This window comes from Zootoca vivipara, chromosome 1 (genome assembly GCF_965207765.1).
Source record: "Zootoca vivipara chromosome 1, rZooViv2.hap1.1, whole genome shotgun sequence".
NCBI classification, from domain to species: domain Eukaryota; kingdom Metazoa; phylum Chordata; class Lepidosauria; order Squamata; family Lacertidae; genus Zootoca; species Zootoca vivipara.
In genome coordinates, this window is record NC_142582.1 from 4,064,268 (window position 1) to 4,090,831 (window position 26,564).

Consider the following 26,564-nt stretch of genomic DNA (forward strand, 5'->3'; position numbering starts at 1 on the left):
TTTTATGATATATGAAACTTTTTGAAACTAGAAAGTAAATGCATGTTAAGGTACTTTTTCTTCCTTTCAGAGCTTGCATGACCTTGCTGAAACACTGAGGCACATTTATCTGATATTTCCACAATTCTGTTTTGGATATGGATTGATCGAACTGTCACAATATCAAGCCTTGATGGGTTTCCTAAAAGCATATGGCGTGGATTACCCTGACAGAACCTTTGAGTTGGACAGGATAAGTTCCAAGCTGCTTGGGTTGTTTATCCAGGGGACTATATTGTTTTCAATCCGCCTCTTGGTCGATGATGGGACAATTCAGAAAGTCTGGTATAATACATTAGAGTAAGTGACCTGCGGGAAAAGGGTGCTCCAAAATCAGAAACAGGATGATGGATTGACAAAGAGCAAGATGTGGCATATAGGCTTGTGATTTATTGTTTTACATTTACACCAGGGATTTGTAAAATGCTTCAGCAACAAACATGGATTTCTGATTAGATTATGATTACGATAACAGCCAAGTGCAGTTTGTCCCAATCTCTCCCCCCCCCCACACACATTGCAATCTGCTTTCTGTGCATTGGATACAGGAATTAGAAAATTGTCTTGTCGCACTATTGCCTTACTACATAAATTCATTCCTTAATTTTCCATTTGTCTTTTAGTGGGGCAGGGTTTTAGTGTTTTTTATATTGATGGTTCTTGTTATTACACTTGCTTTTAATGTTTGTGTTGTCAGCCACTTTGAGTTCACCTTTCTGAAAAATAGTAAGATAATGCTAACAGGAGTTGTCTTCCCCCATGCTAGATTCATGTATAACAAAGTACATGGCAAGCCACAATTCCGCCTGGAAGCCATTGATGAGGAGGAAGACAAGGATGTACAAGCAGAAAGAGAGAGAGTCGCATTAGGCATAGCAGATTGCGACATGCTGCAGCTCCAGAATCTCACCAAAATCTACCATCTTCCCCACCGAAGAATTGTGGCAGTAAAAAATGTCAGTATTGGAATCCCAGCAGGAGAGGTAAGCCAGTGCAATTAAAAACACTGCTACTGCCTTGGAATACATTCACAGGCTGGCTGGCTGGTTGGCTGGCTGGCACCCAACACTGAGCATTTGGGGAGGCATTTACTCAGAGCTCTCTGCTGCTACACAGTGTTATTGTCTATATTCAACAGCTCATCCAGGCTGCAGTAAGCAGGGATGCAAGTGAGTGAGTGTGGGATTTCTCCCCTAAGTGGCCATAATATTACATTGGAACTTCAAGGAAAAACCAACTCCAATATTCAGGAAAAACTGGTGATATGGCCCTCACGATACTGTACCCTTTTACAAGCAAGATGAAAGGGTTCATTCCTCACATCAAAAACATCCTGCATGTAAAAAGTGAACATGTTTGCAAGAGTATTCAGCTGAGGCATTTGACTTCTCCACCTTGGAACTGAGATTTTGATTAATTTTGTCTGAAAATGAACGCATCCAAACACACCCAGGTCCCTTTGCTGAAGCCCATAAATCACTTCCTAGGTTTCTTTTGTTGTTGTTTCGGTTTTCTCATATGAATTAACAACTATGCAAATAAGATTTCAGATTTTGCATTTTCAAATCTGTTTTGGCTCCAGCTGTTGGGTTTTCTGAAAGAAATTATGAATATGTTGGTCTTTATTAATGCACTATAACTAAATTCTGGTCTTTCCCCTTAACAACCCAGTGTTTTGGCTTGCTTGGTGTGAATGGGGCTGGGAAAACCACCATCTTCAAAATGCTGACGGGAGACATTGAACCATCTTTTGGAAGGCTACTGGTGCGAGATGAAACTGGGTATGGAGGACTAATTCCTTTTTGGCAATGAAAGACAAGCAAGTTATCTGAGGAAACAAGTCTAATGTGACATTTGCTTGGGTTACACATTTAACCATGAAGGCTGGCCATAAAGGAAGTGCAAGCAATATAAATATAAGGATTTTGCACTTACTTAGGTGTGTGACATATGCCCAATTTTACTGTGTTCTCCATTTTATTAATGGGAGATGGAAGCAATGTGGCATTCTTAATGCAAACTTAGTTGAGAGGCATTCCCACAGAACTGAGTTGAACTTGTTTCTGATGAAACAAATGTATGATCAGTCTGAAGGTTGCATCAAGTCATTTCTGCCCCAGTCAACAGTCAGTTCCTCTTACTCCGTGAATACTTACATGCTTACTCAACTATGTCTCCTGGTGATTACAAAGGGCCAGGCACCCAGTGAAGTTTGGCATATCCATAGAAGAGAAGCAGTGTGGCATTTCTGTGAAGGGTAGGGTGAGGAAACAAGACCAGTTGGTGAGATCTTGCTTCCCTGCTTGCATGCACTTTCACACTTTGTGTCTACAAAGACATGGCCTTAGCACTGTATCCCTGAAGGAGCATCTCCACCCCTATCGTTCAGCCCAGATATTGAGTTCCAGTTCCAAGGGCCTTCTGGAGGTTCCCTCACTGTGAGAAATGAAGTTACAGGGAGAAGGCCTTCTTGGTAGCTGCGCACGCCATATGGAACGCCCTCCCATCAAATGTCAAACTGATAACCAACTATATGGCAATTATATGGCCTTCCGTAGACACCTGAAGGCAACTGGGAAGCTTTTAATGTCTGATGTTTTGTTGTCTTCTAATTAATGGTGGAAGCAAGCCAGAGTGGCTGGGGTACAATTTATTTATTTATTTATTTATGCTTGCTGCGGCTGCTGCTGCTACTACTACTACTACATGGGGTTTAGGTGTTTGTTTTCTGTTAACCCTAACCTTTATTGACTGAAACCTTTCCCATAACTTAATTGTATCCATTCAGATCCTTGAATGATGTTGATGATGCCCACTGGTCCCTGTTTGGATACTGTCCTCAAGAGGACGCCCTGGATGATTTGCTGACAGTGGAAGAACACATGTATTACTATGCCCGACTACATGGCATCCCAGAGAAACATATTAAAGGGGTAAGTAGGTGTACATAAAGGTATGAAAGTAGGTGTACATGAAGGTATAAAGTAGGTGTACATAAAGGCAATGAGTCTGCTGTGAAACTCTGCTCTCCGTAGTCTTCTTTGGGTGATACTTCCAAGGAGAGAAACATTAGTAGGGGAAACCATTGACCCTCCCTCCATCATCACATCATCATCTGGGTGCTCTGATGTCCGGCTTCTACTTCAGAAGCGGGAGCCTGCTGTAGTTGGAGAGAGTCTCTCTGCATTTTAAAACCCTGGAAACAGGAGGGGAACCTCAGTGAGTACAGAAGGCCCCCAGCTTCAAAAGCAGCAGCCAAGCATGAGAGCACATAGAAGAAGTTGTGTGATGATGTAAAGACTGCCCTCTACAATCCTGTTCTGCTCATACTTCAGCTTTATAGGGTTACTCCTGAAGAGACACCGTGTTTTCGTCAGATATATGAATATGTAGGGACGCGGGTGGTGCTGTGGTCTAAACCACAGAGTCTAGGGCTTGCCGATCGGAAGGTCAGTGGTTCGAATCCCCGTGACAGAGTGAGCTCCCATTGCTCAGTCCCAGCTCCTGCCAACCTAGCAGTTCAAAAGCACGTCAAAGTGCAAGTAGATAGGCACTGCTCCGGCGGAAAGGTAAACGGCATTTCCGTGTGCTGCTCTGGTTTCACCAGAAGCGGCTTAGTCATGCTGGCCACATGACCCAGAAAAACTGTCTGTGAACAAACGTTGGCTCCCTCGACCAGTAAAGCGAGATGAGCACCACAACCCCAGAGTCATTCACGACTGGACTTAACTATCGGGGGTCCTTTACCTTTTTATGAATATATATCTGACCAAATTACTAAAGTATTTTGATTAACACTAAATAAATAATATCAATTGTCTTAAATTTTCATTCAATAGCTGGATTTTCAAACAAACTAGTTTTCTAAACAGATCGCTAGCAGATCACAAGTTACTGCCTTACAAAGCACAATGAAGCCCCCCCTTCATGGGGACTTAGCCTAGAGTTTAAAAACTTGGGGGACTTTGCTCTGCTGAACTCAACAAGGCTTACTTCTGAGCTAGCACATATAGGATTTCGCTGTCCAAGTGTGAAGATTGTGACTTGAAAGTTGCCTGGTCATTTTGACCTTTTCAGTGTCTTCTTCAATGGCTAATATACAGAGATTAGCGACCGGGCTCCTCCTGAGTGTTGTCACATAATTCAGATTCGTCCACAATAAGATAAAGGATAACTCTTTTCACTTCCCTTGCATATCATGGCTGAGATAACCATGGTCTTTAACAAACCTGCATAATTTTACTCATCAGATAATAATGTATAAAATATACAGTGGTGCCTCGCTTAACGACTGCCCTGCTTAATGAAATTTCCGCTTAACGAAAGGATTTTTCAAGCGGAGCTTGCCTCACTAGACGAATGCGTTTTACGAAAAATTCGTCTAGCGAATCGCGGTTTCCCATAGGAATGCATTGAAATTCAATTAATGCATTCCTATGGGCAAAAAAAAGGTCGAAAAAAATTCAGTGCATTCCTATGGGATTCGCTAGACGAATTTTTCGCTATAAGAAAAGACCCGTGGAACGAATTAATTTCGTCTAGCGAGGCACCACTGTAATGCCTTATATAGCAGGTTTTCCTCTTCATTGTCTGCTATAATCTGGACACATGCAAGCTCTATGACATTTCTAGGGAGACAAATAAGCATATTGCCAGTTAGACCTTTAATAACTGATGTTCCACTTGAATTTAAAGATGAAGGCTTTGCGCTCAACCCTGGTTTCAGCTAAATTTGAGTTCTTGATCACGTCATCTTGGGGAGCCATACAGGATAGCAGCTGCCAAATGTCCAGTCTTCTCCCCTGGATTGAAACCCTGGGAGGCCTATTATTCTGATTTGTGGTAGAAGCTTCTGCACAGGGTGCTGCTGACTGGCTGGGAATTGGTGGGGTTATTAACCCACTTCCTCCTAGAAGTAATTTTTCGAAACTGAAAAAAGCCTCTGACAAAGAAAGAGGAAAGACAGGAGGAAGGAAGAGCTGGATATGTATTGTGATTGCATAAATGTAGATACAGGGCTTTAAAAACAAAAGAGCAGAGAGCCTACTTGAATCATGGCAGGGAGGGGAGAAGGCGAGACAACCAAATCAGCCTTCTCCTCACTGGGTGGTACGTCTGTCAAATCAATGGCAAATGTGGCCTAGGAGGTGGAAGGTAGGAGCCAAGTTCAAGACACGACAGAGAAACACATACAAAACACAGCCTTACAAAACGGCAGAGTTTAACATGAAGGTCCTGTGAATCTGACCCTGTTTTATTCACCTTCCTTCTTTGCTAACTCCAAGCTGGCAGAGCAGCCAGGCATGCACTGCTTTTGTTTAGCACAAAGAGACTATAAATATGACAGCAGTTTTTAGAGTTCAATACTTATTGCTTAATTTGACCAAACAGGATGAACAAAAATAAGAGGGTTGTTATTTTCGTTCATTATAAATTTAGCAATGTTTTATTTAAATGTAGGCAAGTTTCAAATTGCTGATTAGCTAGCATTCAGGCTGAGCCATTTTTTAAAAAAGGCAGCCGAGAGACAAAATACTGGTAAATGTTGGGCAGTCTTGAGGCTGGCAAAGTAACTCATTTACCTGAATGGCAGGTGCTAATGGTTTTGTTGTCTTGCTGTCATTCTGCGAGTGGCCCAATGAGTTGGAACAATGACAACGTATCAGTGCCCAATCTTAAAAACAAAATATGTTTCCACAGATTGTACTTCGGCTTCTTTATCGACTTAACCTGATGTCTTACCAACACAGAATCACTTCTATGTGTAGCTATGGCACCAACAGAAAGTTATCAACTGCTCTGGCCCTTCTCGGAAAACCCTCAATTTTACTCCTGGTAAGAAATCAACACTGTGTGTGTGTGTGTGTGTGTGTGTGAGAGAGAGAGAGAGAGAGAGAGAGAGAGAGAGAGAGAGAGAGAGAGAGAGAGAGAGAGAGAGAGAGAAGAGAGACTTTGATTCACCATTTTCTCTAAACCAGGGGTCCCCAAACTTACCCGGCTTCGGGCCGGTGCCCGCAGCACCGATCGCGTGGCAGGGCGGGTTGGAAAAGTGCCGGAAATAGCTTGTGCACATGCACACGGGCCTCCTCCAACCTGGAAGTGCGCCGGAAATTACGCTTGCGCATGTGCGCAAGCTATTTCCGGTGCTTTTTCCGACCTGGAAGTGGGCAGCTGCACCACGCCGGTAAGAGCAGGCGGCAGCAGCGAGCGGCGGGGGTCATCGCGGGCCAGATAAAAGAGGCCTTTGGGCCGTATCCGGCCTGCAGGCCGTAGTCTGGAGACAGCAACAGCAACAAGAAGGGGCACCACATTGATTGTTAGAGTGAGGGTGTGCACAAAACATTTAGCCATAAGATTAATGCTCTGGATAGAAACTGAACATTAAGGAAGGCTTGTTGATGTTTCACAATAAATGATCCCTTCTCAAGGAAATCAGAAACACTCTAGATTCACTTTTTATAAAAATCATTTTTGGGGCTCCAAATTGGAGTGGAATATAAAAGTTTTAAATAAATAAATACTCTTCTCTCCTCAAATTAACATATAACACATCTCACTTCAAGTGCTGAGAAGTTTAAAGCGTAGGCTAAAGGATATTGTTTATTTGGGGTGAGAGAACATAGGAGAGTTGTATAATCTTTGCAGCATTTACTTTATTTACGAATATATGGGCCAAACCTAATGGGGACAAATACGCTCCTGTAAAGCAGACAGCACAACCATTAATTCCGGCTCAGATCTCGTACGGAAAATAGCTGCGCCCAAGAATGCTTCATCTTCAACCATCTCCCTCCCTCCCTTTCTTTCTCATTTAATTTGCAAACCTGCTCCAATCTTCTAACTCTGAAAAACACTATCTCGCCCATTAAGGGGGATTAAGGTTCTTAATGTTATGGTCCATGGGGTCACGAAGAGTCGGACACGACTAAACGACTAAACAACAACAAGAAGGTTCTTATGTTAAATCCTGAATTGTGCACTGAGGACAGGGCAGCCCATCACTTCCTCTAATAGCAAACTCAGCTGATGGCTGTTGACAGTCAAGTTCAACCCCTTGTAGCATCTGATCAGGCAGAGCCATTGCCTCTTTGCATGGAGTCTCCCTTTTCTCATCAGGGGTGCTCGCCACTGTCTCTGCTTCTTGCCCAATTAACTTCTGTGCATCCTGGAATGTAGCATCCAGCTTGTCCTCAAGACTCCTTTGAAGCTGCACCCCTTGCTGTGGGATCTCCTGCCTTTGCAGCTTGTCCATTGGCCACACAAGCTGCTCCTCCATTTCATTCACTCAATCACTCACTCATTTATGTATTACACTTATGCACCACCTTTATCTTCCAAGTGACACCCCAAGTGATGCATTTGCACTAGAAGAGTGTATAAATGTTTGTGTGTGTGAGTGAGATGAATAAAGAAGGAGGATATTGTGTTAATGAATGAACTTCTAATAGTTGGGAAGGATATTTCCTCAGCACAACAACTGCAAACTCAGCCTGGTTTCTGGCTATTTTAATATCATGTTATCACCAAACAATCACAATTCAAATAATCACGGAAGTGCCTGACAATTTTTGCTGATGATGCCTGCTGAAGGATAATAAGCATATGGGAGCTCATCTGTGGTCTATTGTCTGTGTAACGCTCAAAGCAGAAACCTTGCTTTAATCCAGGCATCCCCAAACTTCGGCCCTCCAGATGTTTTGGACTACAATTCCCATCTTCCCCGACCACTGGTCCTGTTAGCTAGGGATCATGGGAGTTGTAGGCCAAAACATCTGGAGGGCCGCAGTTTGGGGATGCCTGCTGTTATGTACTGAGCTGAATCCTAGAACAATAGGATTCAGAAACAGCGGGAGCTACCCAATCCAACTCCAGGTGGAAGTGAATCCGCAACCTGATTGGCCTGCTGGAGCAGCCAATCAGGCGGCGGGCAGAAGTGAATCTGCTACCTGATTGGCCTGTAGGAGCAGCCAATCAGGCTGCAGGCAGAAGTCAATCCACAATATAATTGGCCCACAGGTGTAGCCCTGAAGTAGCCAATCACGCAAGGCCCATTGTGTAAATAATGTATATAAGCAGATGGTTTTGGGAAAAGAGCCATTCTTCTTCTCCTCTTCTCCTTGATGACTATGAGCTGAATAAAGAGCATGAAATTCACTCTCGACTCCGAGTACATTTCACTGGCGACGAGGATGGGATCCTGCTGAGCTGACCGCCACCACGCACTGCACCGCAGCACCGCCACCTGCTGCACCGCTGCATCGCACCGTGCATCCAGGCTTCAGCTCCAGGACCCAAGGAACCCAGAATGGCAACCGACAGCAGCTTCTCGCCATTCAAACCAGCATCAGGAGACTGGGAAGGGTACGCTGCCCGTTTCAACTTCCTCCTGCAAGCGAAAGAAGTCACCAACGATGCCATGAAGAGGGCGACATTCTTCAGCGTCTGTGGAGAGGAGACGTTTGAAATCGCCCGGGCTCTCCTTGCACCTAGAGATGTCGCTACCGTCTCGTACAAAACAATAATGGAACGGCTGAAGGAGCACTTCTCACCACAGCCCTCGGTGGTAGCTTGCCGAAATGCCTTCTACGCAAAGCGGCAAGCCCCGGGGGAAACCATAACTGGGTTTGTGACCTCCCTCCGCCAAGCCGCCCGGCTATGCAACTTCTCAGAGTTGGAGAACATGCTTCGTGACCGCCTCGTCGGTGGCCTGAGGGACGAGATGTTGCAACGACGCCTCTACGCCAAAAAAGACCTCACGTTCCAGATTGCTCTGGAGGAAGCCCTGGCAACCGAAGCCGCCGAGAGGTCAACGCAAGAGGCACGACTGGCCCCGCCATCCCAACCGAGGGTCTACCACGAAGACCTCACCGACGAATCCGAATCTGACAGGGAGGAAGTACACCGAGTACAGCGGCGCACTCAAGCAGCACACACACCACAGCAGCCTCGACGAGAAGGAGGGAACTGTGCAAGCTGCGGGGAGAACCACGAGAGGAGGACCTGTCGTTTCCGCAACGCAGAGTGCAGGCAGTGCAGAAAATTGGGACACATCGCCCGGGTGTGTCGGGCTCGACTCACCCGTCGACAAGCATCAGATGACCGACCCAGGAGCCCCAGGTCACACGGCACCATGCACCAAGGCAACTCGACGGAGATCACGGACTACCAGGTATTCCAGTTGCCCCATCCCAGCACAGAGAAAATTTATATAGAGGTACAGATAGAGGGAGCCCCATGCCGCATGGAGCTGGACACGGGTTCAACTCTATCCATAATCTCGGCCCGAGCATTAAGGGAACTGTGCCCTAATGGGGGTCCCAAACTAAGGCCGGCCCCATTCACCCTCCGGGACTTCCAGAAACGTAAGGTCCCTACAATGGGGGTGGGGACCTTCAGGGTGCAATATCGAGGTCGAAAGCAACAATTGGACTTGCTGGTAGTTAAGGGCCCCTACGTTAGCTTACTGGGACTGGCATGGTTTGGACCTCTGGGGCTAGCCGTTACCGGGGTGAACCGCACTAGCTTACAAGTGGACGTGGACGCCATATGCAAAGAGTTTCCAGGGGTTTTCGATGGGGCATTGGGACGATATACAGGACCCCCCATTGCCCTACAGCTAGACCCCGCTGTACGACCCATCAGGCACAAGGCCCGCCGGGTCCCGTTCGCCCTGAAACCCCGCATAGACGAGGAATTGGACCGACTCGTGGAGCAAGGAGTGCTGGAGCCGGTGCCCAACGCCCCCTGGGAAACTCCAATTGTCACACCCGTCAAGCCTAACGGTTCGGTCCGCATCTGTGCAGACTACAAATGCACCATAAACAAGGCTCTCACGGCCCATGCATACCCAGTGCCAGTGGTCAGCCATGTCCTCGCCACCCTGGCTGGGTCAAAAATCTTTGGCAAACTGGACTTGGCCCAAGCGTATCAACAGTTGCCTGTGGACGAAGCCACAGCAGAGGCTCAGACGATTGTGACGCACAGAGGGGCATTCAGAGTAAAGCGGCTGCAATTTGGCGTTAGCGTGGCACCAGGCATATTCCAGAATCTAATGGACTCTCTCCTTAAAGGGATTCCTGGCGTCACCCCCTTCTTCGATGATGTACTGATCGCCGGGCCCACACCAGAGGAATTTGAGGACCGCCTCCGCTCCGTCCTGCACCGTTTCCAGACGGCGGGCCTCAAGGTGAAGCGGGAAAAGTGTTTACTGGGAGTGCCGCAGGTGGACTTTCTGGGATTTAAGGTGGACGCAGAAGGGGTCCATCCAACCGGTGACAAGGTACGGGCCATTTGTGAGGCCCCAGCGCCCAAGAGCAAGCCCGAACTTCAGTCATTCTTGGGACTATTGAACTTTTACCATGCCTTTCTTCCGCATAAGGCAGCGGTAGCGGAGCCCCTACACAGACTCCTAGATAAAAGGGCCCCTTGGGTGTGGGGCCAGCGACAAAGGGCCGCATTCCAGGCAGTCAAGGACTTGCTCGTCTCGAACTCGGTCTTGGCACACTTCGACGAGAGGCTGCCAGTGGTGCTGGCATGCGACGCCTCTCCCTATGGCATCGGCGCTGTCCTGGGACACCAACTCCCGGATGGAAGAGAGGTGCCGGTGGCATACTTCTCCCAGACGCTTGCTGCAGCCGAACGAAACTACTCACAGATTGACAAGGAGGGTCTGGCAATCGTGAAGGGCGTAAAAAAATTCCATGATTTCTTGTACGGGCGGCCCTTTACCATAGTGACTGACCACAAGCCGTTGCTTGGCCTGTTTGCCCCCGAGAAGCAGACCCCCCAAGTGTTGTCTCCACGTGTCCTCAGGTGGTCAATTTTCCTTGCCGGCTACCAGTATGCACTAATCCACCGCCCTGGGAAGGCGATGGGCCACGCAGACGCCCTCAGCAGGCTACCACTACCAGAAACAGGCCCCGACCCAGCGCCTGCGCAAGAGGTTATGACCCTGGAGCTGCTTCCCGACCGACCCATTCAGGCACAAGAAGTTGCGCACCATTCCACAAAAGATAGGGTCATCTCCCGGGTCCTGGACTGGGTGTGGCGAGGATGGCCCAGCAGCAGCCCCGGGCCAGAATTCGCTGGCTACACAAACCGCAAACATGAACTGTCGGCCCACAAGGGGTGCCTGTTATGGGGAAGCAGGGTTGTTGTTCCCCAGCCCCTCCGCAAAAGGGTCCTCACAGCCCTACACGAGACACACCCAGGGGTAGTGAGGATGAAGGCCCTTGCCAGGAGTTATGTGTGGTGGCCGGGGATTGACAGAGAGATAGAGGCCTGGGTCCAACACTGCCAGACCTGCCAAGAATCCCGCCCAGATCCCCCAAGGGCCCCAGTCCAGCCCTGGGAGTCCGCCCGACATCCATGGTCACGCTTGCACGTGGACTTCGCTGGACCCTTCCAGGGAAAAACATTCTTCATAGTGGTGGATTCCTACACCAAATGGCTGGAGGTCGCACTGGTACCGTCCACTTCTACGGCGGCAGCCATCCGGGTACTACGTGAGCTTTTTGCAACCCACGGGCTCCCTGACACCCTCGTCTCGGACAATGGAACCGCATTCACGTCAGAGGAGTTCCAGACCTTCACAGCGCAGAACGCCATCCGCCACATCCGCTCAGCACCATTCCACCCTGCCACCAATGGCCAAGCGGAGCGCATGGTGCGGACCACCAAGGACAGCCTCCGCCGCATGACACAAGGGGACTGGGAATACCGCCTTGCTGCATTTCTTCTAGCACAGCACAGCACCCCAAGCACAACGACGGGCCGGAGCCCAGCTGAACTACTAATGGGCCGGCGCCTTGCAACTAGACTGGACCGACTTCACCCCGACAGAGCTCAGGATGAGGTAGTGGTGGGGAAAGGCAGGAACCCCCGGACATTTGTGGCCCAGGACGCAGTGTACGCAAAGAATTTTGGGGCAGGCCCAGCATGGGTACCCGCCACAGTCACCAAGGTGACCGGTCCCGTGTCGTACGAGGTACTAACGGAAGGGGGGCAATGTTGGCGCCGCCACTGCGACCAGCTACGGCGACGATTCCCAGGAGGAACCCGGGAGGAGAGCGGGACAGAGGGGTCCCAAGGGGACAGCAGGGCAGTGAGGCCTGTAGAGCGAGAGGGGTGGGCAGGGGAAGCAGAAGCAGAAGCAGTAGGCACAGAGGGGCGCCCCGAGGCTGGAAGGACACCGGAACCAGAGCCACAACCTAGTGGTTCAGTGGCGCCAGACCAGACAGCCCCGGCACAGCCAGCAGCCTCGGAACACGAGCCAGAACCAGAACCCCTGACCAAGGAACACCCCAGGCCACAACGCACACGGAGGCGGCCAGCAGACCTTGGGGACTACGAATGCAACTTCCCGGGCAGGACTGGAACTTAGAGGGGAGGGGTGTTATGTACTGAGCTGAATCCTAGAACAATAGGATTCAGAAACAGCGGGAGCTACCCAATCCAACTCCAGGTGGAAGTGAATCCGCAACCTGATTGGCCTGCTGGAGCAGCCAATCAGGCGGCGGGCAGAAGTGAATCTGCTACCTGATTGGCCTGTAGGAGCAGCCAATCAGGCTGCAGGCAGAAGTCAATCCACAATATAATTGGCCCACAGGTGTAGCCCTGAAGTAGCCAATCACGCAAGGCCCATTGTGTAAATAATGTATATAAGCAGATGGTTTTGGGAAAAGAGCCATTCTTCTTCTCCTCTTCTCCTTGATGACTATGAGCTGAATAAAGAGCATGAAATTCACTCTCGACTCCGAGTACATTTCACCTGCTTTAATCTATAAATGGAGTAGTAAGAATGTGCACAGCCCAAGTACTACTCTTGAATAGAAGTCATACACATTATCTGCCCCCAACATAATATCTGCCCAGTGCTGTTATCTAACAATGTGCATCTATCTCTAATATTAACCACTTCCATTGTACACAGTAGCATTTGACTTTTGCCATTCATGATCACTTTTTTGCATTCTAGGAAGCATTCTGTGCATCTGTTTAGTCATGCTTCTGTTGCAGCTTTACTATTAGTACAGCATTGCTACTAATAAAATAATATCTGCTCACCCCCTCCCTTGGGTGGGCAGGGTTTGCAACATTGCGCAGGCTCCTGGTACAGGTGAGCCACCCACCTTTGTTCCAAGGAGGCCATCGCCCTGCCCCCATCTCAGCAGTCCTATGGGCAGCCAGCTGGGGGTGGGGCGAGGGCCAGCATAAGGGGCTGATTCTCCTCAGCCCAGGCTCACTTGTTTTCCTTCCAGTCATGTTTCTGTTGCAGCTTTACTATTACAGCATTGCTAATCATCATCATCATCATCATCTTTTCTGGAAGCAACTCATACCTGCCAAGTTGCTGTCGGAGAAATAAGGGACCGGCCGGAAGTAGCAGACCGGAAGTAGCACTGCCGCCATTTTGGAACTGGGCGGAGCATGCTCAGAAGTGACTTTTGATGCTGCTTTGCCCAGTTCCAAAATGGCCGCCGCTCCAGAAGTCGCACTGCAGCCATTTTGGAACTGGGCAGAGCAGCATCAAAAGTCACTTCTGAGCATGCTCCGCCCAGTTCCAAAATGGCCGCTGCGCCAGAATAAACCGGGGAAAAACAAAAAAATCAGTTTTTTCAGCTAGGAACAGCTGGAAAAAAGGGGATTTCCGGGGGAATATGGGAGACTTGGCAGCTATGAAGCAACTATAACTAAAAGGGAGGAGTGATTAATGTGAAGGCCAAATATTAGTGGGGTTCCCCCTGAAAAAAAGAGGAAACTGTGGCAACAAATCACAAGTTCCTCTTCTTTACTTTTTACATTTGCTGTCAACTTCTTTTATTTTAGGATGAGCCAAGCTCTGGCATGGATCCTAACGCTAAGAGACATCTGTGGAAAATCATCACGGAGGAAGTACAGAACCAATGTTCAGTGATCCTTACTTCTCACAGGTAGTCCCAGGCTTCTAATGAAAATGTTCAGACTCACTTTCCACATTGAGATGAGCCCAGTTCCTCATTAGACAAGAAAATATGTATTCAAACCTATATTTAGTTACAGGTAGGTAGCCGTGTTGGTCTGAGTCGAAACAAAATAAAAAAATTCCTTCAGTAGCACCTTAAAGACCAACTAAGTTTTTATTTTGGTATGAGCTTTCGTGTGCATGCACACTTTATAAGTGTGCATGCACACGAAAGCTCATACCAAAATTAAAACTTAGTTGGTCTTTAAGGTGCCACTGAAGGAATAAACCTATATTTGTTCAATCAAGGTAGAGTGAGCACAAATAGAGACTGCTGTGTGCTCCACTGAGCTAAAAGCTAAAAGGAAAATGGAATTGAAATGCTGGACTGGCCCATATAACTAGCCTAGGAAATATAAAACAATGTTTTAAAGTGGTTTACAATGAAACACAGAATGCAACACAAAAACAGACCAATATCCCCGGACTAACATGGTGCCTGCCCACTTGCGCTATAGAAATCCACTTATGCGGCAAGACTTCTGGTTTCTCTTCTCTCTCCAGCCCCCGGCACCCCTCGAAAAATATGCACTGCAAATTTCCACAACCCACTGGTGCAGATTTTGGAGGTGCACAGAGGGGGAGAGAGAAGGAGAAGTCATGTTGCATTGCCCACTCAGACTACATTGGGTTTCACTCATACTAAATCACATATTTAACTGTATGTTCCCACTACAGCTTCTCTTGCTGTTTCCAGTGGAGCAGAATTTCTGAGACTCTGATTCCCCTGAAAGATACCTCCTAAAAGCCCCTCATCCTTTGATGGCGCTCCTTCAATAGCTGCCCAAGGCACCTTCTAAACAGCAGCTAAATGAAGGGTCGCAAAGTTAAGCTAAACCACTAATTTCATTTAGTTGTTTGTTTCTGAAATCTCTCTACTGGATTCTTTGCTACCAAAGCACTGCCCTGTGCATTAACCAATAAAATAAAATGAAAGCCATTCTAAAAATGGAGAGCAATTTAAATCCAGTTATCAAACCCACACGAGCTTTTATAATAGCTGTAGTGGGAAAAGAATCCAAATTGTATCAACCTGAGCCATCACTAAACACTTTCCGCAGGAACCATGTTTCAGCTAGCCATTAAATGTCAGCAGTGAAGTGGCTGAATGGGCTTCCAGAAGCAGCGCATTGCATTCCAGAGCACGGCTGGTGAGGTGACTGCCTCGGGCGGCAAGCTCCACAGGGGCAGCAGATCCCAATGGAGATCTTCATTTTCCCCGCCCCAGCCCCTTGTTGCTGATGTAGATCTTTACCCCAGGGGCCCTGGCTGCCATCTTGGAGAAGGTTGTGGCTCTGCTTTCTCAGTCCTCAGGGTGCTGTTCTTCCCCCACTATTCTGGCAACACAAGGTGGAGGGGGCATAGCATATTCCATAACTCTTATGCGCTTGGTGGTGGAAACTGTTACCATTATTTAAGCAATAATTGCGCATTTTGCTACAGACCTGGAACATTATCAAAGTGATAAGATGGGAGCGTTCCCTTCCTTTCTCATTCAAGAGCAGACAGAATTACAGAGCTGAGGGAAAGCGTTGCTTGATCTAGCCAACTGCCCCTGATGAAACAAAAAGCTGGAGAAGCTTAATGTTGCAGCGATTAAAAAATGGCAATCCTCCCCAAGCTGTTATTTGTGTTTTAGGGCAGGTGCTTGGAAAATGGAAAACTTCTATTAATAACTTTATTTATTTTTTCAGAATAAAAAGGCCAGACTTAGTTCTGATTTGCTATACAATAGGACGATCCATGGTGGGGATGGGAAAGGGGTCAGTTGCTGATTATGGGAGACATTCAGGCAAATGGGATAGCGAGCCCCCTTCAGGCCTTTGCACTAAACAAAGAGTTGGGGAGGGGGCATGCCCAGTAATGTGGGCAGTGGGAGCAACATGTGCACTTCCATCCCACTGCACACTTTTGCCCTTGCTTGTCCAGGCAGTACACCCAAAGAGGGCGTTTGCTTTCCTCTGAGAGGAAATTCTGGAGGGAATGTTGGAGTTGATGACCCTCTTGGTCCCCTCCAACTGTACAAGTCTATGCTTGGCCCTGCCCAGAGAGTGTGACAGTCCAGGGAAAGCCCTTTATGTATAAGCCCTGGGAGGTCAAACAGCTGAATCCCATGCTGCTTAATATTGACTTACTAAATAATTTGGAGTCCTTGGAGAGTTGAGAAAATCAAATGAAAACATTTAAGACACATTTTTAATGTAAGACTCTCTGTCATTCCAGCTGATGATGAAACAGGGCCTTGTCCTGGATTTCTAAAAACTGGATTGCTACTGGAATTTGCCTTATTATTCTCAACTTAAAACTTTCCAAAAATTAATCTACTACCTGGCCAGAGCTCTTGGAATCTTTTCATTTGATTTGCTTAATATTGACTGACGCGCAGACTGTGTGCATTTTCCAAATACACTGGAGATCCACTCCACACACCTTCTCACCATCATAGATTCTCCTCGTGCTTCTTGGGGAGTTCATTGCTCTACTTTCTCCGTTTTTCAGCATGGAAGAATGTGAGGCTCTCTGCACAAGACTGGCTATCATGGTAAATGGATGTTTCCGGTGCCTGGGTTCACTGCAGCATATAAAGAGCAGGTTGGTAAAATGTCTCTCTTGCAACAGTTCCCATAGGTTTACTGTGAGACCCAACTGAGCAGGAAATGGTGGAATGAAGACTTGTTTTTGTGACAAAGTCAAGGGGAAAAAGGGAGAATGATAGAAAGAGAGCAAACAAGTGCTTTTCTCGGGATAGGGAATTGCAGGCTGCAGTCCTGTGCACTCTTCCCTAGAAGTAAGTTTCATTGAACTCAATGGAGGTTTCTTCTGAGTAGACATATACAGGACAACACTGTTAGACTGCACCTGTTATCTGAGGATTTGGACAGGCTGGTTGGACAAGTGAAACCGATCGCCTGTCTCCTTGATTCTTGCCCATCCTACCTCATAAAAGCAGCCAGGCTGGCCTGGCCAGTGGGCTCCGTGGGGTGGTGAGGGAGTCTTCCTGGACTCCCTTAAAGAAGTGGTATCTTTGGACCCAGCCATGATGGTCAATTATCGCCCAGTCTCAAATCACCTGGGCAAGGTGATTTAGCGGGTGGTCGTGGAACAACTCCGGGCAGATCTGGAGGATGCAGATCATTTGGATCCCTTCCACTTAGGATTCAGGCCCCATCATGGGACTGAAACTGCCCTGGTCACACAAGGGAATGAGGTGAAACAGGACTTCAATCTCTGTTTTGTAAATCATATTCTGATCGGCCCGAAAAGATACTCTAAATTACAGTGGTACCTCTACTTACGAATAACTCTACTTACGAATGTTTCTACTTACGAATGGAGCTCCGTCCGCCATCTTGGATGAGGTTTAGATAGGATTTTTTCTACTTACAAATTTTTAGATAGGATTTTTTCTACTTACGAATTTTTTTCTCCCAATGCATTCCTATGGGATTCGACTTACAAATTTTTTCTACTTACAAATGTGCGTTTGGAACACATTAAATTCGTAAGTAGAGGTACCACTGTATATGCAATGCAACTCTCATTTGGAGGGTCAGACATTACCCATCCCTGGTGTGGATACTTGGGGCATGTTTTGTTCTAGTTTAGGTGCAACACCCATGTGCTGACGGATGAGCATAAGGCTCATTAAAGTCCCACTGCTTCTCGTCATTCAGTGCACTCACACTGCAGCATTTAGGCAATGATTAAAACCTGTGTCCACCTTCTGCATCCCCACCCAGTCCTGGGTGTAAAATACTTGACCACTAGCCTATTCCGCCTGATGATGACCTTGATTTTGTGAGGTGCATGCACTCATGTACATCAGCTGGGTGGAGGAAAGGAGCTCTGCTGAAGCAAATATTAATTCCTCTTGCACAGATAGTTGGCTTGCGCCTTACTTCTTCCAGACCCTACATGTTGACTATCCCTGACATGTGAGTTTCTGCACATTGACAGTGGCCAGATTTATACCTAATGTCCTTGCAGTTATTTTAAGAATTCAATAATAGTTTTTGTTTGGTGTCCCAGAAGGACTGTTTGATTCTAGTTTTTAAACCTCTTTTACATTCCATAAAATATTTATTTCCTTTTATCCCTCCAGATTTGGAAAAGGTTTCACCGTGAAGATGCATTTGAATAATAATTCCGATAGTATAGAAAAGCTGACAGAATTTTTGCAATTGACCTTTCCAAATACACATCTGAAGGTAAATATGAAAGAATGTGCAGGGCATTATGTTGTAAGAAGTGATAAATATTTTGAGCATGCACCTGCAGCCCAAAGTGGTACAACCCAGATATTGGCAAGAATGAGGGCAAATAGTTTTGAATGCATTTGAGCACTAGCAGAATTTTTTAAGTGTCTTGAGTTATTTCAGCAATGCTATCATTAAAGTACTTCCATGATTTAATAGCACCAGCCAAATATTACCTTCTTATTATAAAGGCAGGGGAACCGAGGTGTAAGATTTTACATAGTTCCTCTGCAAGCTCATGACTGAATCAATCCAGTAATTATCATGTCAGTGACAAAATGATAGAACCAACATTTGAAACATCTTCCTGATCAATAGCAGCTAGTAACATTGGACCTAACTGATTCTGGTGCTCCTTCCATAATTGTTGTGTGGAGATCCAGAATCAGCAACAGAAGTATTGGAAAAAGGAGGCCGTATGGAGGAATAAACACAAGCACACCAAGGGGCCAGAGCTCATAAGGACAGCTATCAATCAGTAAGATAAACAGTGCCCACCCCCCTCTGAATCTGGCATTCATTAGCAGTAAATCTTCTTATTGGTACAGGACCATCAACTGAATATGGTGGAATATCATGTCCCAGTGTCTGCAGGAGGTGTAGCAAACATATTTCAAATGCTGGAAGCAAACAAAGAAGTCTTCAAAATCAGGCACTTCTCAGTGAGTCAAACAACTCTAGAAGAGGTATGGAATGATACTTGTCCAATCATACTATACATGTATCTATGTATGTGTTTATTTTTATTTTAAATATGTCTACCTTGCCTTTCTAGGCATCCAAAGCAGCTGGGAATTTGATTGTCTTTATAAATAATAGTATACTGCACCTTTTACCAACTACAGTGGTTCTTCGGGTTACAGATGCTTCTCGGTTTCAGAACTTTGCTTCAGGATGAGAACAGAAATTGTGCAGTGGCAGCGGGAGGCCCCATTAGCTAAAGTGGTGCTTCAGGTTAAGAACAGTTTCAGGTTAAGAACGGACCTCCGAAACTAATTAAGTTCTTAACCCGAGGTACCACTGTATATCATTCTAAGCTCACAGCCCAAAGCATAGGAACAATGTGGCAGATACCAGCTAGATTTTTTAAAATATAGGTGTATGTGAGGGACAGGGGATATCGCGAAGTCCCTCCCCTCCTGAGTTCAAGCCCGTCCCCGAGCAAAGGGGAAAGCAGGGAGAGTTCCGATTCCAGTGGGGAAGCAGGAAGTCGTGTCCGAGGCTCAGGCAAGGTAGAGGAGCCAGGGTCCCAGGTGGGACAGGAAGGGGCAAGTAAGGGGGGAAGACCCATCCCCCCAACTCCAGAATTACGCAGGAAGAGGAGGGGCAAGAGGATGGGTCTGCCAAAGCTTTTGTGTTGGAGAAAGACGCGCCAAAAGCCATTAGGAGGTTCTGAAACCGACTGACAACATCGCTCCGTGTAAATAGCAATGACTTGAGCACTGTAAATACGCAGCACCAATAAAAGAATAAAATGCAGAGCTGCGTAGCGTCGTTACTCTGAAGTAATCCACTCCGGCCACTGTGACAGCAACCTCCTAATCATTTTTGGGCTACTTTGGAGTTGCCGGGATGAGCGTGTCAGAGGCGGAGAAGTGGCGGCAGATCGCTGAGCAAGCCCAGCTAGAACTGCAACAGCTGTCGCTGCAGGCGCAGGGAGAATTGAAGGCAGCTAAAGAGGAGACTAAGAAGGTCCAGGACGACCGGCTACAACTTGCGGAACAGGTGAGAGAGCTCCAGGAAAAAGAGCAGCATTTAAGGGCGGTGGCGGTAGACCTCCAAAACAAGCTGGATGCAGAGAAAAACAAGGCGGGAGGGGCACCCCAAGTCCAAGTGCTGCCAGGAAGGAGAGCCGGGACCCTAGTAAGCAAGTTCAATGGAGACCCGAAGGAGTTTCAGGGCTTTGAGACTGAGATTGTGTATGCTCTTGAGCTGCACCACGATGAGTTCCCTGATGATGAGCACAGAGTAGCGTTTATTGTGGAGCACCTTACAGGGGCGGCCAGGGAGTGGCTAAGACCGTTAATTGCAACAAGGAATCCTTGCATGAAGAATGTCAAACTATTTCTAGAAGGTTTGAAAACGATGTATTCGTCCGATAGTCATATGGACCAGACTAAGGAGGAACTTCATAATTTACGCCAAGGAAATATGACAGTTCGCGCGTATTGGGCGAAATTCACCATGCTGGTGCACAGATTGGGGTGGGATCTGGAGTCTGCCCCAATGCAAGCGGCGTTTTACTTGGGGTTGCATGAGGAGGTGAAGGATGAGCTCTCGAGAGGTCCAAAGCCCAGTAATATGGATCAACTGAGCAAAGCGGCTCTGGCGGTGGGGGTGAGGCAGGAATCCAGATGGAGCGACAAGCAAGCAACGCGCGCAAAGCGGGCTTGGTTCCCACGGTCGCAGGAGAAGCCACTCCCTCAACAACCCTTTCAAGCCACGCCTGGGGCCAGTCAGGACCAGGAACCCATGCAGATTGATAGCGCGCGCGCGCGGGCTTTTCAAACCCCAGCGGCGCCAAGACGCAAGGAGGGAAGGGGTGGGAATTGCTTTCTCTGCAACTCCCCCCAGCATCTCGTCAGAGACTGCCCACATCGCAGGGAGTGGCAAGGAAAGGCGGGAACGGTTGTGCCCTCCCCCACTGACGCAGCACCACAGCAGGGAAACGGGAAAGCCTGGCTGCAGGAGACAAGGGGCGGCAGCCAGGCACAGTCAGCAGACAACAGCCCCAGCCCACCCACCCGCACAGAGAGGAGCAGAGCCAGCCCACCCCTCCCAGAGCAGGAGTGGTTCTAGAAGTGACGCTCACGCTCCCAAATGGCTATCCATTGACGGTCCTCGCCCTAATTGACAGTGGTGCCTCAGCCAACTTCTTCTCGAGAAACTTTGCAGAAGAGCACCAGATCCAGCTTCTGCAGCTGGATTTTCCTCTGCACGTGGCAACCATTGACGGCAGAGAGCTGCTGGGAGGGGCCATCACTCATCAAACCCCCCCCATGAGAATGACGGTTGGAAGGCACTCAGAGACACTGGCATTCAACGTCACCACCATCTCAGACCCCCCGATCGTTTTGGGCATGAGCTGGCTGGCGCGCCACGACCCCTCCATAAGTTGGCATCAGAGATGCATCACTTTTGGATCGGACTTTTGCCTGGAACATTGCATGCAGCACCAACCAGGGGAGGGGCCTCCGATAGCCACGGTGGCCACCATGCACGTCAAAGGGGGTGAGGCGATACCCAAACCATACTGGGACCTGCAGGAGGTCTTCAGTGAAGCGGAGTCCGACCACCTGCCCCCACACAGGCCTTTTGACTGCCAGATCAACCTGGTGCCTGGGGCAACTATACCCCCAGCCAAGCTGTACGCCATGTCAGACCAGGAACTGGAGGATCTGCGCGCTTTTATCGACAAGAACCTCAGCCGGGGGTTCATCAGAGAAAGCAAGGCAGCAGGGGGCAGCCCGGTCTTCTGGGTGGACAAGAAAGACACGCAACAGCGCCGTCTTGTGGTGGATTTTAGACGGCTGAATTCGGTGACAGAGCCAGTGGCTTTCCCCATGCCCAGAGTGGATGATCTCCTGACAGCGGCACGCAGAGGCAAGATTTTCACCAAGCTAGACCTGAGGGGGGCGTACAACTTGATCAGGATCCGGGAAGGCGATGAGTGGAAAACCACGATGTTCACGCCTCTGGGCTCTTTTGAATATCTGGTGATGCCCTTCGGGTTGCAAGGGGGCTCAGCATGCTTCCAGGCCTTCATGCACCACGTCCTGGGGTCCCTACTCTTCAGGAAATGCTTGGTCTTTCTGGATGACATCCTTATTTACTCCAACGACCCAGTGCAGCACGTGAAGGACGTCAGGGAGGTGTTACAGCGCCTGAAGGAGAACCACCTGTATGTGAAGCTGGAGAAGTGCAAGTTTCACACCAAGGAGGTGGACTTCCTGGGCTACAAGCTGTCAGACAAGGGGCTGGCAATGGACAAGGACAAGGTGCAGACCATCCTGGACTGGCACAGCCCCAGGACGCGCAAAGATGCCCAACGCCTACTAGGCTTTGCCAACTTCTACAGGAAGTTCATCAAGAACTTCTCTCGAGTTACGGCTCCCATCACTGACTGCCTGAGAGGCAAGCAGAAGTTCAGGTGGACACCAGAGGCGCAAGCAGCGTTCGAAAGCCTCAAGAGGGTGTTCGCCTCAGACCAGAACCTGTTCCACGTGGTTCAGGACGCGCCCCTACGCATTGAAACAGATGCTTCTGATAAGGCTGTGGGCGCCATTTTGTTGCAACTGGACGCCAACAGAGAGTGGAGACCCTGTGCCTTCTTCTCCAGGAAGTTGACCCAGCCCGAGCGAAACTACACAGTTTTTGATCGGGAACTTCTTGCGATCCACGCGGCGTTCCAGCACTGGAGACACTTCCTGGTGGGCGCCAAGCACCCCATCCAGGTGTGCACAGACCACAAGAACCTGGAGTTCTGGAGAACTGCCAGGGTGCTCAACCAGAGGCAGATACGGTGGGCGGAGTTCTTCTCGAACTTCAACTTCTCCATACACTACATCCCAGGAGAGCAGAATGTCAGGGCGGATGCCCTCTCCCGCAAGCCAGAGTACATGGAGGAGGAGGCGCCACCAGCCCCAAGGCACATTTTCCCCCCGTCGGCATGGTCCTGCGGAGCAGCAGTGGTGAGCGAGGCAGAACTCACAGCACTGACGGCAGCGGATGAATTTGCCAACCGCATCTTCAGAGAACTGAGAGGGGGGAGGGAGCAGGCAAAAGACTTTGCAGAACGCAGAGGGCTGCTTTTCTACAAGGGTGCGCTGTACCTACCCACCACCCAGCTTCGACGTACGGTCCTCAAGCAGATGCACGACAACCCTACAGCGGGGCATTTTGGAAGGGACAAGACCACTCACCTAGTCATGAGACACTTCTGGTGGCCAGGGGTGAGGGAAGATGTTCGAGACTATGTAAGGGGCTGTACCACCTGCCAGCGGGCGAAGGTGGTCAGAGCAGCGCCACCAGGGTTGCTGGAGCCCTTAGCCACACCACACAGGCCGTGCGAAGTGGTGTCCATGGACTTCATCACAGATCTGCCTTCGTCCAGGGGTAAGACTGCAGTGTTGGTGGTGGTGGACCTCATGTCCAAAATGTGTCACTTTATACCGTGTGCCAGGGCAGTCTCGGCAGAAGAGACAGCCAAACTGTTTGTTGATCACATTTTCAGACTGCATGGATTACCTTTAAGGGTTATTTCGGATCGTGGCCGCCAATTTGTTTCTAGGTTCTGGCGGCGGCTCATGAACCTCCTGCAGGTGGAGGTCAGCTTGTCGACGGCTAGACACCCGCAGACCAACGGACAAGCGGAGAGGGTCAACGCCATTCTGCAGCAGTACCTGAGATGCTACGTCAGCCAGCGGCAAACGGACTGGGTGGATCGCTTGCCACTAGCAGAATTTGCCTACAACAATGCAGTGCACGTCTCCACAGGGGTGTCGCCCTTTAAGGCCAATTACGGGCGCGACCTCAGATCTTTCCCAGAGAGGGAGAGGGAGGAGGAGGAGGAGGGCCCACAGGCTGAGGATTGGGCAGAGGAACTGGAGACGGTGCACCAGCAGCTCAGAGAACACTTGGAGAGGGCCAAGGAAGCGTACAAAAAGGGGGCAGATCGCCACAGGCGACAAGGGGAGGTCATCAGGGTGGGGGACAAGGTGTGGTTGTCCTCGGAGGGCCTTCCCACCAGAGGGAGGTGCAAAAAGCTGGCACCCAAATGGCTGGGCCCCTTCACGGTCACGCAACAGGTCAACCCGGTGGCATACAGGCTGGCACTGCCAGAGGACATGAGGGTGCATCCAGTGTTTCATAGATCGCTGCTGTCGCCGTACAGGGAAAGCAGCAGGCTCAGAGACAGCGAACAAACCCCCGAGGGAGGGGGGGAGAGGGAAAGCAGGGAGCAACTCAATGAGGCCACGGCCATCCTGGATTCAAGGTGGGGGGTGGGGGGCCTGGAGTACCTCATGGCATGGGAGGATGCTCCACCGTCCCAGAATGAATGGGTTCCCGCCACTCAGATACAGGAGGAATTCTTGGTGGAAGAATTTCACGCCCTCTTTCCCCACAGACCCAAGCCCTGGCACATGGAAAGGGAGGGGGAGGAGGAGGAGGCACGGGAGAACAGCTCACCATGGCGCTGGGAAGCGGAGTTTGAGGAACCAGAGGATGAGGTATGGGTGTCGCCAAGATCCACCCAGTCAGAGGAAGGAGCAGATTGGCAAAACATTTTTACCCCCACCAGCTCTGACGCCACGGACTTTTTGGGATTCCCGTCCTCCCAGGCGGAAGGGGGGGGCTCGCAGGACTGGGGGGAGGTGTTCACACCAACGGGCTCGGAGAGCACCGAGTTTTTAGGCTTCCAGTCGTCACCGACACATGGGGGGGGCCTGGGGAGGGGTGAAGGAGAGCTTGGGAGGGGGGTGGATGTGAGGGACAGGGGATATCGCGAAGTCCCTCCCCTCCTGAGTTCAAGCCCGTCCCCGAGCAAAGGGGAAAGCAGGGAGAGTTCCGATTCCAGTGGGGAAGCAGGAAGTCGTGTCCGAGGCTCAGGCAAGGTAGAGGAGCCAGGGTCCCAGGTGGGACAGGAAGGGGCAAGTAAGGGGGGAAGACCCATCCCCCCAACTCCAGAATTACGCAGGAAGAGGAGGGGCAAGAGGATGGGTCTGCCAAAGCTTTTGTGTTGGAGAAAGACGCGCCAAAAGCCATTAGGAGGTTCTGAAACCGACTGACAACATCGCTCCGTGTAAATAGCAATGACTTGAGCACTGTAAATACGCAGCACCAATAAAAGAATAAAATGCAGAGCTGCGTAGCGTCGTTACTCTGAAGTAGTCCACTCCGGCCACTGTGACAGTGTACCTGAGATACAACGTGAATTCTTTAGCCAAGCAGTACATGAAGGTTTCTGTTTAACATCTAATCCATTTTGCTATTAAAACAAAAAGAGGAATATATAAGGCAGGAAATTTCAGAAGGATTTGTAGGAAATAGGAAAAACAATAGTTCGCCTGTGGAATATTATGTTTTGCCAAGTCTCTTTACATGCTCATGAATATTCAGCCTTGAGAAGGCATTTGTAAGCAATCCATAAAGCAGGAGACATTTAATTTCATATATTTTGTTTCATTTTAGGTTTTCATCAACTTTGCTAAAGATCAAGGTGGCCCTGATGTTTCGGATGCAAGTTCAGACATAACCTCAGATAGCTCTGACTTAAGCAGCCAAGATTCTAACGTAACTGCTCTTTACTAAGGTTGTATTCTCTCAAGATATTTTAGGTATTTGTTTTTGAATCCTGAACACTAGAACCCTGGATGGAAACACCTATCCTTATATCAGATAGGTCTTTAACTTGTTTCCTCTGCATTGGCTTCTGTGCTCATTATTTATCTATGCAAGGAATGTATAGACACTTTCCTGTACATGTTGCCTTGTGCCTTGGGAACTTTCCTCCTCCAAGTACCATATCCGCTAGATGAAAACAACTCTTCTGCATTCAGGGTCATAAGCTAATGCTTTGCTGTGTACAGGGATTACATCAGTATTAAATAAAATTATTTTAAATCCAAAGTAGTTACCTTTTAATTTCTATGATCCTTGGTTTAAAAAAAAGGTAAAGGACCCCTGACAGCTAAGTCCAGTCGCAGACAACTCTGGGGTTGTGGCGCTCATCTCGTTTTACTGGCCGAGGGAGCCGGCGTTTGTCCGCAGACAGTTTTTCCAGATCATGTGGCCAGCATGACTAAGCTGCTTCTGGAGAACCCGAGCAGTGAACGGAAACGCTGTTTACCTTCCCGCCGGAGCGGTACTGTCAGAGGGTCATTGTGGCTACTCTAGAGTAACTCCGCTTGAGTCCCTGTGACGGGGTGAGCTCCCGTTGCTCGGTCCCAGCTCCTGCCAACCTAGCAGATCAAAAGCATGTCAAAGCGCAAGTAGATAAATAGGTACCGCTACAGCGGGAAGGTAAACGGCATTTCCGTGCGCTGCTCTGGTTCGCCAGAAGCGGCTCAGTTATGCTGGCCACATGACCTGGAAGCTGTTTGCCGGCTGCCTTGGCCAATAACGCGAGATGAGTGCCGCAACCCCAGAGTCGGTCACGACTGGATCTAATGGTCAGGGGTCCCTTTACCTTTATCACTAAAGAGCATGTTTTTCCTTGGAAAGGAGCAGAGCAAGGGGAAAACTGCTTGGACTCGTACTTTCTAGGC

At 48.9% G+C, this 26,564-nt stretch overlaps 1 protein-coding gene across 1 annotated transcript in view; it reads left to right on the plus strand.

The window, feature by feature from the left end:
* ABCA12 (ATP binding cassette subfamily A member 12) overlaps positions 1–25,926 on the plus strand; it is a 142,762-nt gene extending 116,836 nt beyond the window's left edge. The window contains exons 45-54 of the mRNA XM_035138968.3: positions 71–339; positions 806–1,022; positions 1,711–1,820; positions 2,828–2,972; positions 5,740–5,874; positions 13,867–13,970; positions 16,541–16,633; positions 18,144–18,249; positions 18,846–18,983; positions 25,489–25,926. Of these exons, the coding sequence (XP_034994859.1) occupies positions 71–339; positions 806–1,022; positions 1,711–1,820; positions 2,828–2,972; positions 5,740–5,874; positions 13,867–13,970; positions 16,541–16,633; positions 18,144–18,249; positions 18,846–18,983; positions 25,489–25,608 (1,437 nt within the window). The 3' untranslated portion in view covers positions 25,609–25,926. The remainder of the gene's footprint in view (positions 1–70; positions 340–805; positions 1,023–1,710; positions 1,821–2,827; positions 2,973–5,739; positions 5,875–13,866; positions 13,971–16,540; positions 16,634–18,143; positions 18,250–18,845; positions 18,984–25,488) is intronic.
* Positions 25,927–26,564: the final 638 nt, after the last annotated feature.